The 19,940-nt window shown below is 36.6% G+C and overlaps 2 protein-coding genes across 4 annotated transcripts in view; both read right to left on the reverse strand.

The window, feature by feature from the left end:
• Positions 1-2,276: 2,276 nt before the first annotated feature.
• Positions 2,277-4,530, reverse strand: LOC127854989 (AAC-rich mRNA clone AAC4 protein-like). The gene is made up of 4 exons (XM_052390210.1): positions 4,441-4,530; positions 3,373-4,044; positions 2,901-3,066; positions 2,277-2,541 (listed from the first exon to the last, which is right to left on the reverse strand). The coding sequence occupies exons 2-4, from the start codon at positions 3,877-3,879 to the stop codon at positions 2,348-2,350; spliced, it is 867 nt and encodes a 288-aa protein (XP_052246170.1). The 5' UTR covers positions 3,880-4,044; positions 4,441-4,530; the 3' UTR covers positions 2,277-2,347.
• A 2,457-nt stretch (positions 4,531-6,987) lies between these two features.
• LOC127854850 (serine/threonine-protein kinase 36-like) overlaps positions 6,988-19,940 on the reverse strand; it is an 84,717-nt gene continuing 71,764 nt past the window's right edge. For all 3 annotated transcript variants that reach the window (XM_052389916.1, XM_052389917.1, XM_052389922.1), the window contains 10 exons: positions 19,671-19,898; positions 19,086-19,189; positions 18,471-18,584; positions 17,184-17,343; positions 14,457-14,598; positions 13,627-13,811; positions 13,120-13,249; positions 9,931-10,003; positions 9,518-9,614; positions 6,988-8,660 (listed from right to left, as the gene is read on the reverse strand). In XM_052389916.1, coding sequence (XP_052245876.1) covers positions 8,454-8,660; positions 9,518-9,614; positions 9,931-10,003; positions 13,120-13,249; positions 13,627-13,811; positions 14,457-14,598; positions 17,184-17,343; positions 18,471-18,584; positions 19,086-19,189; positions 19,671-19,898 — 1,440 coding nt within the window. In that variant the 3' untranslated portion in view covers positions 6,988-8,453. The remainder of the gene's footprint in view (positions 8,661-9,517; positions 9,615-9,930; positions 10,004-13,119; positions 13,250-13,626; positions 13,812-14,456; positions 14,599-17,183; positions 17,344-18,470; positions 18,585-19,085; positions 19,190-19,670; positions 19,899-19,940) is intronic.

Consider the following 19,940-nt stretch of genomic DNA (forward strand, 5'->3'; position numbering starts at 1 on the left):
GCTCACCTGAGCACAACGTGATCGCCTTTTGTCCATCGTGCGTTGTGCAGCGTCAACATTTGCCTTGTGAACATTCCAGAGGCCACATTTATTGTCCGATCTTCATGAAACTTGGTCAGAACATTTGTCCCATTGATACCTCGACTGAGTTCGAAACTGGGTCATGCTGGGTCAAAAACAAGGTCACTAGGTCAAAAAAAGAAAAACCTTGTGAACACTGTAGAAGTCACATTTGATGCCCAATCTTCATGTAACTTTGTCAAAATGTTTATCTAAATGATATGTTGGTTGAGTTCAATATGGTTCCGGTCCATTTAAAAAAACATGGCCGCCAGGGGGCGGGGCAGTATTCCTTATATGGCTATATAGAAACCTTGTGAACACTCTAGAAGTCACAATTTTTGTCCAATCATCATGAAAATTGGTCAAAACATTGGTTTCATTGATATCTTGGACGAGTTTGAAAATGGTCCAGATCGGTGAAAAAACATGGCCGCCAGGGGGCGGGGCAGTTTTCTCTTTATGTTTATAGTGAAAACATGTGAACACTCTAGAAGTCACATTTTTTGTCTAATCTTCATGAAATTTGGTCAGAACATGTGTTTTCTGGATATGACGGTTGAGTTCGAAAATGGTCCAGATCGGTAGAAAAACATGGCCGCCAGGGTGTGGGGCAGTTTTCTCTATATGTATATAGTGAAAACATGTAAACAGTCTAGTTGTGATAAGCCATAATGTTAAAGAAAGATAACCTGTACATACTTTCTAATAGTTAACTCCCTTGTATAAACCTGGGACTTCTTTAATAAAATGTGGTGTACATAAAGACAGAAGTTTGCATGCAATTTAATAAACCTATGCCATAAAATAACTGTACATGTACTAATGCACTGTAGAGCCTTATCTTTGATCTTTACTGATAAGCCAAGTTAACATACTGATGTATTTAGCAGACTACTGTGCTATGAAACTGTTTCCATGGCAACCTTGTTATTTGGCTTTTTTTCTAAATTAGAAAGACTCTTTTGATTGAAATAACTTTTATAAATTCTTCTTATTTTTTACATTTGAGTCACTGGAGTTTTCCACTCTCCATAAATTGTGTTCTTTAGATTAAGTTAGACTTATTTTATAAACTAAATTTTTGAAGCAACTTCTAGACTAACAGTAACTAATATTTATATCAGTTTTTTGACAGATTGTGAACTTCTTTTTACATTCATTAGGGTATTTGCTGTATTTGTTCATTTTTAACGATGCATAGATTCTTTAGACTAAATTTAAAATAGTTATTTTCATTAAAGCTGCTTTGGTTTTCACTTATAGAATAATTTTTTGAGTGTATTCAGGCGTATCTGACTGGACGCCTTTAGTTAATTGAATTACAACCAGTAAGTGTGTTAGAAACAAGCGTTCTTTAATTAGACTCGATAAATATTTCCATATTACATAAGTGCTCACAAAGTTACATAACTCGTAACCGTCCCGTGACTGGTTCACTTGCGTAAGCGAACGAGACTGCACTACCACAGTTGTTTATAGTAAAACATTGTGAATACTTATTGTCACATTTTTAGTTCAATCTGAATGACACTTGCTGATCTTCACACATGGTGACAATCTTTATGAGCATAATATTTTTTTCTCATGGTGAACTTTTGTGATCACTTTTGTCAATTGTCTGTCTTCCGTTGTGCGTCATGAATATTTGCCTTGTTAACACTGTAGAGGCCACATTTATTATTGGATCTTCATGAAACTTTGTCAGAAGATTTGTCCCAATAATATCTTGGACGAGTTCAAAAATGGTTCCAGTCTGTTGAAAAACATTTCCGCCATGGGGCCATTTGTTGTTCATTCTTCATGAAACTTGCTTAGAACATTTAATCTATTGATATCTAGGGCTGCAAATAACAGGTCATTTATTTTTATCTCAGGTGAGCGACTTTGGGCCTTTCAGGCCCTCTTGTTTCGAAGAGTTATCAATAAACAGTAGTTGTAATATCTCTGATTAATTCGTATGATTCACGTTAGTACAAAAATTGTGGACAGATTTTAAATAATGTTCAGAGTACTAGCGTAAAGTATATACTGTTTAATCAGATATTTAAAAATAACTATTAAGAAAGTGAGATTACCGGTAATACAGATAACATACACCAGCCTTAATGATAATACATTTTGTAAACTTTTTTCATTTGCATGTATATATTGCACAGCCCCTTTTACGTAGCCAAGTTTTGAGATTGTCAAGGCACCTGCCTGACTTAAGTTTGCAGTCTGCAAACACTTCGCCAGACATCTGTACTTTGTTTTGCTGGAATCTTTTAGTTTTCTTTTCGCATGTTCACCCATTTAGATAAATGAAATCGCAAGAGGTCGTGGTGTTGGTAATCAGAACGACCGTGTTTGACTTCACTTCCGGTTCTAGCGTGTGAAATGCCTGCACGAGCACGTTTGTGACGTCACGGTTTGCGGACCACACATGGAGCACCTGCTTGTTCCAATTCTCCAGAGAGTTCCGACTGGACTGATTGATTCCTGACAAAACAACATGTTTCTGTTAAGGTCGCTTTGAATATCATTATGGCAAAAACGCACCGTAAGAAAACTTTTTAAAAGGGAACATGTGTTCTTGTGCGCGCGGTGATAATTGATATATCTTGGCCGTTGACATTTGTATCGTTACATACGATAACTCACAGCATTTTTAGACTTAGTGAAAATTTATAGAGATCCGACTTGGACTAACGATCAGTGTATTATTTAGTACAATCAGGGTATTATTTGAGTCATTCTGCCTTTCTGTTGTCAATCACACATCCAAATACATATTATAAACAACCTCCAAATATGATAATAAGGACGACTGCCTTGATTGCAAAACTTGTATACCTTACCTCTTAGTTTCTTGTTCAAGAGATGGGCCGCCTGCTCGGAAGTGAAATCCCTGCCCCAGTAGTTACGGGCTCGGGTCACGGACACGCCCAATTTTGTGCCGAACACCACGCACACGTAGTCGGTAATGGAGCCCCCCTCCGGGAAATACTCGACCTCCATTTCCGTCTGTAATGCAGGTGCGTGATTAATGTTACAGTCGTTAATGGAAGTAAAACAGGTTTTAATATTGAAAACATAAGTATCATTCAAAACTATTGAAGACCCAACTTCAACGGATACTCAGTACGAGTTAAAGGCGAGTGAAATGGCTTCACGTCGAATCTAGGAGCATGGCGACTTTAGGTTGATAATTTTTAACTTAACTTCAACAAAGAACAAATAACTCCAAACATGTATAACTTCTTTTTCCCGGAAACATACCGGGTAATTAGCATATACATCCCTACACATATATTTTATATTGATTCATACCTTCAGCAATTTCGCTTTGAAGCATTTCTGCAGAACTTCGAAGGACAGAACCTCCGAGCCGACGGAAGATCCGCCGGCGTTTGGGACGTCTCGTATTTTGACAGCGTCGTCAGAAAGCGTCATAGCTGACAAGCTCTTGTTGGGCGTGAAATCACACATTACGATACCACCATTTCTGATATCCTCAACGCACGTAAGGAATTTAAACCACTGGTTAAGTCGTACACAAAAGTTCTCACCGAAATATATGTTGCATGGTGAATGCTGATAATGATCATGATAATTGATGTTGGTGCTGTGAAAATCTACCTGCTTAGGCCCGCATTTCCGGTAGTTCCCAGTATTCAAGGAGCGCCGTCGGTTTGGCCTTTTCTTGTTTTGGAGGCTGACAGCAGGAGAAACCGCGAGAAGGCCAGCGGCTGAAAACCTGTCGGCATGGCCGGTTAATGGAAGTCTTTTCCGGTGTTTGCACTGAATTCGAACTTTGGTGCTGAATAATATCGTCATGGCTTTCTTGTTGATGATTCTGGTGCTGATGACGATGATGGTGTCGTCGCGTCCGGTGTTGTTGGTGCATGTTGCTGGTTTTGTGATTCCTGTGTAGCGGTTGTGTAATCATTAATGTTCTCAATAGTCGATCCGGGTATCTGATTAGCAGATCATCATGGGGTCCTGCATGAAACATTGAATAGAACATACATGAATTAAAAGAGTACTCTGTCCGAAGAACTTGGCAGAATACCCCGTTACCATATTCATGAAATTACATGCCGTAAAACAATGAGCGTGACTAAAATCATTTAACAAGTTTCTTTACAACAACAAGGCATATATACAACAACTTTATAAATGAAGCTAAGAATTATAATAAAAAGCTGCTAGATTCCTTTATTTTTATGCAATATAAGAAGATCGATAGTATATACTTATATGATATTTGAGAAATAATTTCGGAATTCGATATGTTTACATTTACAAACTATATTAAGGGTATTAAAATAAAATATTTAAATAACAATATAGGGCTTCTGTAAATATCAAACATGTCCAGAAGAACGAAATACATACATTTCAACGCGTCGTTTCCAACCTTTTAATATTGCACAACTTTTCACCAGTATTTATTTGTAGACGAACCTATTTATAGCTCTGCTGTCAGTGTAACCAATAAATTTTATAGATGAGGTATTTTCTAAAATAAACTCAATATAATATTGGGTTATTTTTAGAATGTTAAGTAGTGATATCCATATACTATAAATAGATGGAACGTCATAGCGTTCTCGCAGCGGTTACCTCCCCATTGATTCCGGTCAATTATTAACGAGGACTTGTCTAGTGCCATTATCAGAGGAATATTTTCCACCTCTTTCCAGCATTTACAAACATAAATTAAAATCATAAAAACTTATCTATGCATATTTTAAATCAGCCTTTAAACGTTCCATTTCCACAATTCGTTACTATAATATCATAATACCAGTGGTATTCACTGTAATATTCGAGCGTAAAACGCAGCTTTAAGCGGAGCCAATAAAGCGAAGTTTTAATGAATTTTATCCCCCCTATGATGAACCTTACGGTTCATGGGAGGGATGAAATTCATTAAAACTTTGATTTGGTTTTTCTTCATTCAATGTGGTACAATATGGTCAAACTATATATCATTTTAAAGGTAAAGACGGATAGCATAACATAAACACTTTTTTGACATTCAATATTTTTTTGCTTTATTCATATTTTTGTTTAAAACCAATACATTTTTACTCATTTACAAAATTTCAATCTAAAGTTAGGAAGGATATGCACGACCGTAAGATGAATAAATACAAAGCTATATACATATACAAGGTCAAGTTAGCAACATTTCACAGAAATTTATTGTCGGAAAACAACAAATGAGTTATTATTCAACTGCATTTTTTTGGATGCAGACAAAGTTCTTAAAATAACTAAACTGAACTACTTTTTAAAAATCCAGGTATGGTGGATAATAAGAGTCACCATTCTATTTCAAGGGCTTAACAATTTTGCTATAACCAAATGGAAAATTTTAAACCATCTCAAATTGAAAGATATTGCAGACGACATATAAAATTGTAAATAAATATAAAGAAATAAGTTTGGCTGGGTAGAAATCATTGTGATAAAAGGAGATATTGCTAATCAATAACAAGATTTTATGAGTTTTGTGCAGACGACTCTAGAAAGCATAGTTTTACATAGAAATACACAGCTAGGTATTATGTTTTTTCTTTCTTCCTCAACAACTACTGTCCTTGTACCGTTTTGAATAATGTGTTCCTTTTGGCAAACCGAATCTTTTTATACATTTGTATATCGATTCCTTCTACCCATTTTGAAAGCGTGGCACTCGCTGTGCTCCGTAGAAAAACGTGCATTACAAATCGGTCGGAATCACGCGAAGTAGTAAGAAAACGTGGTATGAGTATACACGTACCTGAGAAAACACATTATTATTTTGACAGTTGGGACGCGACTAGTAAAGCAACTGTTAACATTAATCAGGAAGAGATCGCGCTTAATAACAAAAATGATCACACAGAGATATAATCACTTACCCCATTTCAAATATTTTCTAGCTGAAAATTCCCCACCACACGTCTTTTTTTAGTGTACTTGTGTTGTTTTTCTGGAGCCGAAGTGCATCTCATATAATATCCATCCGACTTCCGTTGTTTTCACTTTCGTTATTAAAAACTCCGTTTAAAAGAATTATTTTTACATTTAGGTTGTTGACGCGAATTATTGTTATATATTATCAATAAAATAGTATACCGTGATGAATTGAACGGAGTTTGGTATCGATCTTTCTGTCAGTCTGTAAGCGTACTATTTTGTGCGCAATAATACAAGTGCATGTGATTCGACAACAATTGTGAACATTGGTGAAATGCCTCTTACAAAGTTATTTTTTGGAGTGTTTATGAGGTCTGATCATGCAGTTTGCACACATCAACGGAAAGTTTACAATTCAATGCATTTGTCATCGTCAATCGTTTGGAATGTCAATTAGGCGATGAGCGAGTTTTTAGCATGTTTCTTTCGATTTTATTAATTTAAAAATGGCTGCCCCCATCGTCATGAAATGACATGTGTTCGAGTTTTGATATTTCTAGATATGTAAACATTTTTTACTATTTAAGCGTAACTTGCCCTCATCAATGTCGATATTATTAAATAGTTATATAATTTTCCGCCGAAATACGTTGAATAAACATCATTCAGATTTTTGAAAATAATGTCTATTTTTGTGTTAAAATTGCTTTGTATTTTGATTGATTTTGTCGATGGTATGATACGTTGCTGCACAAAATTGGTAGCAGTTTGAAGGAAAACCATCCTTTTAAGCAAATATGTATACATTTTCAATGTGGCACTCTTCGTTAAGTTAAATTTGAGGTCAATGCTAGGGGTCCCACATTTTTCAAACTGAAGCCTCTACATGAACCTTAAGTAACACGGGGACAAACTGTCACGACGATAAATAAAAATAATGATCATTAGGGCTGCTTTTTCTCTAATTTAAACCATGGGGCTGGCAAAAGCATTTAATTTCTACACAAAACAAATAAAAACTTGTTTCAACAGGTATTTGTGAGCTTTTCTGTTTAATAGTTTCATTCTTATAATGTTCTGGGAAGGATATAATTTGATTAAGATACCAACACTTTCTGAAATAAAAATGTTTTTGTCAGAAACACTATGTCCCCTTCTGCGCTGCTTTGAATTTTCGTTTTTTTTGTTTGACCTTTGACCTTGAAGAATGACCTTGACCTTTCACCACTCAAAATGTGCGGCTCCATGAGATACACATGCATGCCAAATATCAAGTTGGTATCTTCAATATTACCAAAGTATTCATAAAATGAGTGATTTTGGCCACATATATTTGATCTCTGACCTTGAAGGATGACCTTGACCTTTCACCACTAAAAATGTACGGCTCCATGAGATACACATGCATGCCAAATATCAAGTTGCTATCTTCAATATTGCAAAAGTATTCATAAAATGAGCGATTTTGGCCACATATATTTGACCTCTGACCTTGAAGGATGACCTTGACCTCTCACCACTCAAAATGTGCAGCTCCATGAGATACAAATGCATGCCAAATATCAAGTTGCTATCTTGAATATTGAAAAAGTTATTGCAAATGTTAAAGTTGGAGCAAACAGACCAACGTACAAACCAACAGACAGGGCAAAAACAATATGTCCCCCACTATAGTGGGTGGGGGACATAAAAAAGACGTGAGTCTGTACATCAAAATGTATAACCTCGGCGCTTCGATGTACGCTAATCGATAGCTACCGGTCACGTGACAAAGTATCGACAAGCTATTTGCCGATACGGTCCCGTTTCATATCCGTCTCATAATAGAGTCTGTGTCTGAGTTGAACAAATACATGTTCTTTGTATGCATACATGAGACTTTGGTAAACAGTAATGCATGTACTTTGTAAAGCTTAGGAAGAAGTTCTGTAAGCATTTAAATTGTAGCATGCACTTTGATTGAGTTCATGTTCTACTGGCCAAATATTGTCTGCATGAAACATGAACACTAAACAAACTCCTTGTGACATAGTTTGGAGGATAACCACTACAATATGGTGTTTTAGGACGACGATGAATGCTTGAAATCCTTATTGACAGGCCATGATCTTTATTACCACTATTCCAATGTGACACGAGAAAGCAGCTACACAATCCATTTAGATTGTTTGTTAAATTTTTCTTAGCATTATGATCATGATATTGAGATTTTCATGCGCTACTGTGTCATTATTTTTCCATTCGAATTTTCAGTCAGTTTATAACACAGCATATATCATAACAATTCAAGTTTTTTCTTACTGTCTTACAAAGTCATTATTCAGAGATTCAAGTCTGGTATCTATGTACTCAAGAGCCAATATGTCACGTTTCAAAGTCTAATTCTGATGCTTTACACAGATAGTTCAGTACATCACAATTCAATTATGATTTACCTGTGGTACATGGCCATTATTTCACGCCTGTATTTCACACATACTACACAAGCATTATATCACATATCAAGTCTCATTTCCCTGAAGCATACTGATGAGTTTATTGCAATGACTGAGGACAGCACTAGAGCTTGTATGACCCCTACTACTCTGAAGGCTCGATGACAACACACTGTTTGACCTTGGTGTTGACCTTGGAGTCGCTGACGAAGCTCTAGGGGTCATGGAGGTCAACTCTGAGAGCTTGTCTACTGTCTTTGATAATGACATTTCCTGAATATAAATAATGTATGTTAACTGATAAGGCCATTTTATTACCAAATTATGAATGGCAAATGGTATTGGTAGTGAAGGTACTGAGAACCTAGCACTGGTCAGTAATATTTGACATTTTGTAACTATTAGATGTCAACAATTTAATATCAAAGTATCATTTTATGTTTATAACACATTTGCATAAATGAGTATGTAAAAGAAGATTGAACAAAAAATTATATATAACAGAATGTATCTTTTCTAAACATGCAGTTTTCAGTATTAAATTTTTAATGGTTTGGTTTAAGCCATCAAATATTAGTTGCTATTGACAAGTGTACCATGAATACTCCAAGTTTTTCGTACACTCAAAAAATAAAGATTTTTTTATATATTTTTTTTAGATTCTCAGAAAAATTCCCAAAATACATTGTCCAAAACATTTTGAGACACACTGACAATATACCTAATGTATTTTATATTTTGTTCTAATATACATCAAACAATTATTCCTAAACCGATTTACACAGAAAAGCGTTAATGCATTAATCAGAACTTATTGTTTCCTTTCTATGATGACTTCTTTAATTCTTGGGCGAAGCTATTGTCTATTGTCATACAAATCCATCAACGTAAACAATGCAAAATTAATGGTCCAATGACTTCTCTTCTTGTCGGCCAGGTTTATGACCATGATCATATTGTAATAAACATGTGTGATGTTTCACCGAATGAACGCAAATAGGTTGATTTCTGATAAAATGCAAGTGTCCAAAAATTAAGAGTCAGGAGTCAGAAACAATAATTATTTTGGCTTAGGAAGTGAGTGTCTGAAAACTACATGCCCGCAAATTTAGAGTAATAAGCATACTAACTTTACGGAGATCGTCTTGCTTAGAGAGTGTGCGTAGTGCAAGGAGACAGCTGATCTGAACACTCGGCTGATTGTCATGGCAAGCAGTGTACACTAGGCTGAAACATAACCCAACTGCAACTGATCTCATGCCCTCAAGGTATGCATTTATCTAAATATTTGTATGAGCTAAGGAACCACCATGCCTGTGAATCTTCAGTTTTAATTAACCAATAACATCATATTAAAGGACACGTACGCTTGAAAAGTTTTCTTGTTCACAAAGAATCTGTATGTGTTTATAACAAAGGTAATTACTGATATTACCTGTAAATGATCTACTGTATAAATATATTTATGCTGTTCAGTCGGTAAGAAAAATGGATCATGTCGGTCTACATGTACCATATTCGAAGTGACAACATAGGACATTACCTTTGAACAACTTTGCTCTTTTTGATTTGCGGACACAACAGATTGGAATGAAGACCAAGGTTTCCAAGAGCACCTAAAAGAGAGAGTATGTTTGTTGTGTATTACACCATCAATCTGAAAATGTTATTGACATAGTGATCTTGTATTTCAAATTCCAATACAATAGTGGCTGATGTAATCATAACAAGTCACAGTAGTGCCAAATCCCCACCGAAATGTGTTTGCTTGTATGACATTTGTTTTAGAGAGTAGAATAATACTTGTAAAACATGACACCTGAAAAGCTAAAATATTTACTATGAAATTAAATTAATTATAATTTAAAATTATAAATAAATAAAATATAAATAAATAAAAAAATAAAAAATAAAATAAAGGGAGATTATTAAAAAACTAAGGCCGAAAGAGTTATGGTTCGTAGTCACTGCACTTCTCCTACTTGCCATCTGTTTATATTTCAAGTTTCAAGTAAATCCCTTAAGTAGATTTAGAGTTATGCTCCGGACAATAATTTACTTTGAAATTATATAAAGGCAGATAATTCAAAAACTAAGGTACATAGAGTTATGGTTCTTGGTCACTGCACTTCTCCTAGTTGCCATCTGTTTATATTCTTAGTTTAAAGTAAATCAATTGAATAGATTTGGAGTTATGCTCTGGACAAAGTTTCAGTCGGAAAGACAGACAGGCAGACGGACAGAGACTATTACTATATCCCCTCCAAAAACAAATTTGGCGGGGATAAAAACACATGCTAGAAACTTTTATTACTTTTTTTGTATGTGCACTTGGATTGTTTGCCTTTTTTCAACAGTATTTCAGTCAAATACAGCAGTTAGTTAACTAAGTTCATGAAACATTCCTTCGCAAGTTATGTTGCACCCCTAATAATATGCAAAGCCTGGTTGTGTTGTCCAGAGTCGGCAGTGTTGTCCAAAGACAATTTGCATGAAAATTGTGAACTTACTAATGCTTTTCCAATCTTATCAGTAACCCAGCACTAAGAGCAGAGTAACTTACAAAATTCCTCAGAGGTAGGGATTATTACATCAGAACAAGTAAGAAATACATGATCTAAAGTCTCCCCACTGGCTTATCAGGGATGACATTTTCCACTTTCATGGAATTTTTGTTTCAAGAAAGTCTATTCTAAACGAAAATCCAGTCTACGTGGAAAGTGTGATCCCTGGTTATCATGTACCAACTCAACATCCTTATCGGTGACTCTTCTTTATGTACATGCATGAAGGCCAAATTACCTCAGAATGAGGCTCATATGTTCATCAAGCACTACTTACATGAGGCTCATATGTTCACCAAGCACTACTTACATGAGGCTCATATGTTCACCAAGCACTACTTACATGAGGCTAATATGTTCACCAAGAACTACTTACATGAGGCTAATAGGTTCACCAAGAACTACTTACATGAGGCTCATATGTTCACCAAGCACTACTTACATGAGGCTCATATGTTCACCAAGAACTACTTACATGAGGCTAATATGTTCACCAAGCACTACTTACATGAGGCTCATATGTTCACCAAGCACTACTTACATGAGGCTAAAATGTTCACCAAGAACTACTTACATGAGGCTAATATGTTCACCAAGAACTACTTACATGAGGCTCATATGTTCACCAAGCACTACTTACATGAGACTCATATGTTCACCAAGCACTACTTACATGAGGCTAATATGTTCACCAAGAACTACTTACATGAGGCTCATATGTTCACCAAGCACTACTTACATGAGGCTCATATGTTCACCAAGCACTACTTACATGAGGCTCATATGTTCACCAAGCACTACTTACATGAGGCTAATAAGTTCACCAAGAACTACTTACATGAGGCTCATATGTTCACCAAGCACTACTTACATGAGGCTCATATGTTCACCAAGCACTACTTACATGAGACTCATATGTTCACCAAGCACTACTTACATGAGGCTAATATGTTCACCAAGAACTACTTACATGAGGCTCATATGTTCACCAAGCACTACTTACATGAGGCTAATATGTTCACCAAGAACTACTTACATGAGGCTCATATGTTCACCAAGAACTACTTACATGAGACTCATATGTTCACCAAGCACTACTTACATGAGGCTCATATGTTCACCAAGCACTACTTACATGAGGCTAATAAGTTCACCAAGAACTACTTACATGAGACTCATATGTTCACCAAGCACTACTTACATGAGGCTCATATGTTCACCAAGCACTACTTACATGAGACTCATATGTTCACCAAGAACTACTTACATGAGACTCATATGTTCACCAAGCACTACTTACATGAGGCTCATATGTTCACCAAGCACTACTTACATGAGACTCATATGTTCACCAAGCACTACTTACATGAGGCTCATATGTTCACCAAGAACTACTTACATGAGGCTAATATGTTCACCAAGCACTACTTACATGAGGCTAATATGTTCACCAAGAACTACTTACATGATGCTCATATGTTCACCAAGAACTACTTACATGAGGCTAATATGTTCACCAAGCACTACTTACATGAAGCTAATATGTTCACCAAGCACTACTTACATGAGGCTAATATGTTCACCAAGCACTACTTACATGAGGCTAATATGTTCACCAAGAACTACTTACATGAGGCTCATATGTTCACCAAGCACTATTTACATGAGGCTAATATGTTCACCAAGCACTACTTACATGAGGCTAATATGTTCACCAAGAACTACTTACATGAGACTCATATGTTCACCAAGCACTACTTACATGAGGCTCATATGTTCACCAAGCACTACTTACATGAGGCTCATATGTTCACCAAGCACTACTTACATGAGGCTCATATGTTCACCAAGCACTACTTACATGAGGCTCATATGTTCACCAAGCACTACTTACATGAGACTCCTATGTTCACCAAGCACTACTAACATGCAGCATTGATTCTGGTCTCGGAGACAGGGTCCTTGAGGAGTTCTACCAGCTCACCAAGCACTACTAACATGCAGCATTGATTCTGGTCTCGGAGACAGGGATGTTCACCAAGCACTACTTACAAGCAGCATTGATTCTGGTCTTGGAGACAGGGATGTTCACCAAGCACTACTTACATGCAGCATTGATTCTGGTCTTGGAGACAGGGTCCTTGAGATGTTCACCAAGCACTACTTACATGCAGCATTGATTCTGGTCTTGGAGACAGGGTCCTTGAGGAGTTCTACCAGCTGTGCAATGGCAGGGCGCAGATTCTGGTAGAGCAGGTCATTGTGGAATGCAGCATTACCCACCGCATAGCTGGCACCCTGTGGAACAAGCAGAAGACATGATTCCACACATGAAGGTCTCGCACAAGTTTTACTTGTCCATCAAACTGTATTTCCAGACACTTGGTAACTAATTAAGAATTTAAAAATAAGTTGATAAATATTACTGGTATTTACTGATTTCCTTAATTTTTTAACAATACTTTTTGAGATCAAATTCTTTTTCGTAAGTTTGATGAAAACTTATGAACAAATAACAAAACATGATCATTATTGTTCAGTATTATTTACAATAACATCAAATAGTAATAGTATGAAAACGATGCACAACACAAGAACATTACTTTTAATTTTTATACAACAAAAGACCTATCACATTATCATCATCTGTCCAAGACATTGTGACCTCCACTGACCTTGCGGACATTCTGATCCTCATCCTTGAGGCAGACAATGAGCCCATCAAAGAGCTTGTCTTTCTGCTTGAGGAATGTGTACATCTGAGCATTGTGCTTCATCAGGTTGCCTAGGAGACTGCATGTGCGGGACTTCACGGAGGCTGAGTGGTGACCAATCAGAGCACACAGCTTGTCTGGCTCACCTGCAGCACATGGGTAATAATAGGTCTTAATGGACATGCGGTAAGTGTCATCCCAAATTAGCCTGTGTAGTCAGGCAAATCAAGGACGACATTTTACGCTTTTAAGGGATTTTTTGTTTAAAGAAAATCCAGATAAGGTGCAAAATATCTTCCCCGATAAGCCTGTGCAAACTGCGTAGGCTAATCTTTCACACTTTCTGCATATCCATTTAGCCCTGTTTTTCCAGAGCAAGGCTTATTTCATTTCTATCAACATCATGTTGTGCAATCCCCAATTTTGTGTACGGGGAAATTTTTACATTCATTGATAATTACAAGCTTAGCACATGTTTTAACATGTGTACAGTTCTATAATGACAGTTTTAAAATATGCTTTTCCTTTTCAAAAATTAAAAAAATCAGGAAATTATAATTGAAAACTGGCATACAAAGATTAAGGACTAAAGACACCAAGACTGTAAGCACAACACATTAAATCCTTAAAAATCAAATAAATGTCAGGTGATACAACTATGATTGCATTATTTCAACCAATCCCTGTATAGGTAAAGTTTTCAAATATGTTATAAAATATTTTTTTTTTCTGTGCACAATTCACATAGAACAGCAATGGCAAATAGGATGCTTGATTTAGTGTAACATTACCTTTGTTTGATTGTATAACGGCCTTGACCAATGTGATATGCTGAGCAGAGATGCGTACAAGATGGTTGCACAGTGAGACAGTGTCACACACCATGGAAACAGGGCTGGATGGAGCAACACAGCTGCACAGGAATGGAATGTACTGAAACAGCAGGCAACACTACATCATGTAGGTTATGTACATGTACATGACTGGTTCATGAAACAGCAGGCAACACTATATCATGTAGGGTATGTACATGTACATTACTGGTTCATGAAATAGCAGGCAACATTACACCATGTAGGGTATGTACATGTACATGACTGGTTCATGAAATAGCAGGCAACATTACACCATTTAGGGTATGTACATGACTGGTTCATGAAATAACAGGCAACATTACACCATGTGGGGTATGTACATGTACATGACTGATTCATAAAACAGCAGGCAACACTACACCATGTAGGATGTATACATGTACATGACTGGTTCATGAAACAGCAGGCAACACTACACCATGTAGGGTATGTACATGACTGGTTCATGAAACAGCAGGCAACATTACAGCATGTACGATGTAAACATGTACATTGGTTCATGCTGCACAACAGCTGTTATACTTCTGGCACTAACTTTGTTTTGCAGGACTCAAATATCATATAAATATTCAATTTATCTACACAAGTAGGTGGCATGTTGGTTTAATTTTATGAACATTACAGATATGCCATACATGCCATACGTCCCGATCTCGGCGGGACAGTCCCGCTTTTGGGACCTTTGTCCCGCCGTCCCGATATGAGACGATTTGTCCCGACATTTGTAAAAAACGATGTAAGGTCTATAGGTTCCCAATAAAATTCGCTATTCAAGCTCTGTTTCGCTAACACTTACCCCCGCCAATCCCTTTATTGCCCCCAATTAACAATCCGATTCTACTTATCGTGTGTACCAGTGTTGTTTATGACACCTTATCAGCGATTTATTGGCTAATTATTGATTTCATCAGGCATTCACACCATGGTGGTCTTCAAGATAGTGTTCGCTTATTGCTATCGATAGTTGTATTATAATGAAATAAATGTTGAAAATGTGTTTATTTTTGTATTTGTTTGAAACGGTTTACAAAACAATTGTTTTGGAAAATTAACTCTACGTCATTAATGAGTCTTTTACATTCAATGTTTAGTTCATAAATAGCGGGATAATCTGAATGTGCAATATACCAAAATCGCAACAAACAGTCCAATAAGTGATACCCATCCTGTCTAGTTTAATTGGGTGTAATTGTAATAAAAACAACGAGGTGCTATGCATGACAGTTTGACCCTACTCCAATTAAGATAAAAAACACGAGGTGCTATGCATGACAGTTTGACCCTACTCCAATTAAGCCGCGACAATTGACAAGTAACAAACTGCGCATTGATACATGCTTAAAAAACCATTGCAACAAACAGTAAAAGTGGTACCCATCTTGTCTTGTGTTATTGTAATAAAAACAACGTGTTGTTATTCATGACAGTTTGTCACTACCCCAATACAGCGCCTGACAATTCACAATTCAGTTTAATCTGTGTATATAAGAAGAAAACAAAATATGATTATTAACATTAGAGAAAAATAATTCGAGTAAAGCATCCATAGACTTCTTTTGTCCTTTTGTTTTTGTTGGTGTAAAAACGGTTGAGGCGTTGTTGAGAGTTAAAATGAACACAAAGACGGTTTGCTTCCACCAAAAACCTACCTCGGAAATGTGTACTGCCGCTCATTCCGTGTGTAACTGATGTAACTGTTCGGTAGATAGTTTACTGTAACCCGTACTTTCAGTGTACTGGATAACCTCCCCTGCGTTAATGTTTGCCATTGAAAGTAATATAATGAGTATTGTTGTCGTAATGTTCTATATTTTGCACTCTAAAAAGATGAATATTATCCTCGTTGTTTGCTATTGTATTATTTTATAAAACTGTTAATGTTATGTTTTAGATTCCATGCTTCATATCAGATGACCCAAACACAATCCCAACCCTGATTTTATAAAGATAAACATTCTGACCAAATTTCATAAAGATTGGATGAAAACTGTGACCTCTACTGTCTACACAAGGTTTTTCTATTATTTTACCAAGTTTTTGACCTGGTGACCTAGTTTTTGACCCCAGATGACCCAAATACAAACCCAACCCAGATTTCATCAAGATAAACATTCTGACCAAATTTCATAAAGATTGGATGAAAACTGTGGCCTCTACTGTCTATACAAGGTTTTTCTATTATTTGACCTAGTTTTTGACCTAGTGACCAAGTTTTTGACCCCAGATTTTATCAAAATAAACATTCTGACCAATTTTCATAAAGATTGGATGAAAACTTAGACCTCTATTGTCTACACAGGTTTTTCTATTATTTAACCTATTATGTGACCTAGTTTTTGACCTAGTGACCTAGTTTTTGACCCCAGATGACCCAAATACAATCCCAACCCAGATTTCATCAAGATGAACATTCTGACCAAATTTCATAAAGATTGGATGAAAACTGTGACCTCTACTGTCTACACAAACAAATTGTTGACGGAGGCACGCACACACGCACGCACACACGCCGGACATCACACGGTCACATAAGCTCACCATGTCACTTTGTGACAGGTGAGCTAAAAAAAAATCTATTCAAATTTACTCCAACCAATGTTCAGACGATTCTCTTAAAAGATGGTTCATGTGTAAGGGACTGACTTTGAGATCTTTAACAGCAGTGCAGAACTGATCCACAAATATGTTGTTACTGAGCACAAGGCGCGTAATGAGGCCGACTGGCGTCTCCAGCTGTTCTTCCTTCAGATACTTCTGACACGCAAACATCAGCTTAGGCATCAGCTCATGGGAGTGAAAACACCTGCAGAACAGGGGCATAGGATTTGAATACTGGGGAAAATAGTATTCAGACACTTAACTGGAACTAATATAGTTAGCCCCCTAATACGTTATATATATTTTAATATATAACATTAATCCCCCCACCCCACAACCACAAACACCATCTCCACCAGATGTATGCGCTGTTGATGTATATAATTATAATACTAAACCTACCCTATTTTCTTGACATTTAAGTTATCCTTACAAAACATATCTTCAACTACATGACACAAACATTGGAGTACAGTGCTTCATCAGGTTACTTACATCTGTATTTCTCCTAGCTTTACTTACACATGTATTTCTCCTGGCTTTCCTTACACCTGTATTTCCCCAAGCTTTACTTACACCTGTATTTCTCCTAGCTTTACTAACATCTGTATTTCTCCTAGCTTGACTTACATCTGTATTTCTCCTAGCTTGACTTACTCCTGTATTTCTCCTAGCTTGACTTACTCCTGTATTTCTCCTAGCTTTAATTACACCTGTATTTCTCATAGCTTTACTTAAACCCATAATTCTCCTAGCTTTACTTACTCCTGTATTTCTCCTAGCTTTACTTATACCTGTATCTCTCCTAGCTTCACTTACATCTGTATTTATCCTAGTTTTACTTACTCCTGTATTTCTCCTAGCTTTACTTACTCCTGTATTTCTCGTAACTTTACTTACTCCTTTATTTCTCCTAACTTTACTTACACCTGTATTTCTCCTAGCTTTACTTACTCCTGTACTTGTTCTAACTTTATTTACACCTGTATTTCTCCTAGCTTAACTTACTCCTGTATTTGTTCTAACTTTACTTACACCTGTATTTCTCCTAGCTTTACTTACTCCTGTATTTGTTCTAACTTTACTTACACCTGTATTTCTCCTAGCTTTACTTACTCCTGTATTTGTTCTTACTTTACTTACACCTGTATTTCTCCTAGCTTCACTTACTCCTGTATTTGTTCTACATTTACTAACACCTGTATTTCTCATAGCTTTACTTACTCCTGTATTTGTTCTAACTTTACTTACACCTGTATTTATCCTAGCCTTACTTACTCCTGTATTTATTCTAACTTTACTTACACCTGTATTTCTCCTAACTTTACGTACACCTGTATTTCTCCTAGCAAGTCTTCACTGGCGTCAACAGCGAATGGGAAGCAGCATATCTGGGTGACCTCCAGTATAAGGTCCACGGTCAGCTGAGGACCCTCTACACTGAAACTGCAGCATACAGCAGAGAATGGGTCTGGATGAGTGAGAACAAGCGCAACAATTTTGTAAGAATGCTATGATGAAGGTGTGTCTTTTACAAATTCGCCTATCATATGCAGAGATTTGGACTGGGAGGAATTACTGCAAAATTGTTGACAAGAAGATTCCATTTATTTTATTTTTTAACAATTCATACTTATTGTTACATAGCAATAAACAAGATTGATAAAGCGAGATACTTGTTTTTACCACAACCATTTAACATTGAAAATACAACCAATGGATCAGGCTACAAACAAAGCCAGTAAATCACACAGAACCATTGCCCCTAACATTCTGTATATACACAAGGCCGGCACATTTCAAGCTTAAAATTCTGAATAAGAAAGACTTGGTCAATATGAAAGCATCAACTGTATGAAAGAGTATGTCAAATAAGTAAATATTAAAACTAGAAGAGTTCACAAGTTTATACCGTTATCAACAGGCTGTTAAAAATTTAATACTAACCCTTTACTAAGTGATTGCAGGAATTCTTTTCGGAGCAGATGAATGAGGGTAAGCATAATGATGCTGTCTGGAACGGCAAGGTTGGGTATGCACTGCTGAGTCTCCTGTGGAATACAGACACAAGATATCAGTGTTCACCATATATGTATCAGAAGTCACAAAGAATAGCAAATAGTAAAAACTAATAAACTGATCTGTAAAACATGATAATTATGAATGGGCAAAATAAGGTTGTGCTTGTCTAAATATAACATCCAGCATCTCACCTATCAACTCAAACTGTTGTATTTTTAGTTTTTAGTGAAGATGCAAAGCAATTAAATAACAAAAGCTTAAATTTTCCTAAAAAAGGATATACGTATAATAAAGTACCTGTTCGATTTTGCTTATTTTGCTCCTTTAACCAGTTCAGTTTCCACAAGTATTTAAATCATATCACTTCTGACAGTAAACCTACTCATACTTTTTCTGGGTTAGCTGTATTAAGTGGACACGTTTCTGTCATTAATAGGAAAATAGGAAAATAGGAAATTGCCTGATTTGAATCAGAATACATTTGGAGACTTTGCCTGAAACCTTGCCTACCTTAGTGAAGACAGTGACTGACATTTGCAGTACAGCCATGAGTCCCTGCGGTGATACAAGGGACCAGTCCGGGTCTCTGAACCCCTTTTGCGCCTCTGCGTCACTCTCAATGTCATGGATGGGCATGTCTGTGTCAGGGTTCATGACCTGTAAAGCCTGTGCCACACGGTGCCACAGTGTACCCCAGATACCTGTCTCAATGTACAGCTGGGCCACGGGCGCATCAGCCTGTGTGTGGCAAATAGAGGGTAATAGTGTTGTTGGAAATAA

This window comes from Dreissena polymorpha, chromosome 1 (assembly GCF_020536995.1).
Source record: "Dreissena polymorpha isolate Duluth1 chromosome 1, UMN_Dpol_1.0, whole genome shotgun sequence".
NCBI lineage: Eukaryota > Metazoa > Mollusca > Bivalvia > Myida > Dreissenidae > Dreissena > Dreissena polymorpha.

Bases quoted from the DNA above. Each gene is read 5' to 3' on its own strand.
- LOC127854989 (XM_052390210.1), bottom strand. From the start codon at position 3,879: ATGACGATATTATTCAGCACCAAAGTTCGAATTCAGTGCAAACACCGG. The intron at 3,067-3,372 runs GTATGAATCAAT...CCTGCATTACAG, and splicing joins TCAAAGCGAAATTGCTGAAG to ACGGAAATGGAGGTCGAGTA. The intron at 2,542-2,900 runs GTAAGGTATACA...TTGTTTTGTCAG, and splicing joins CTTGAACAAGAAACTAAGAG to GAATCAATCAGTCCAGTCGG.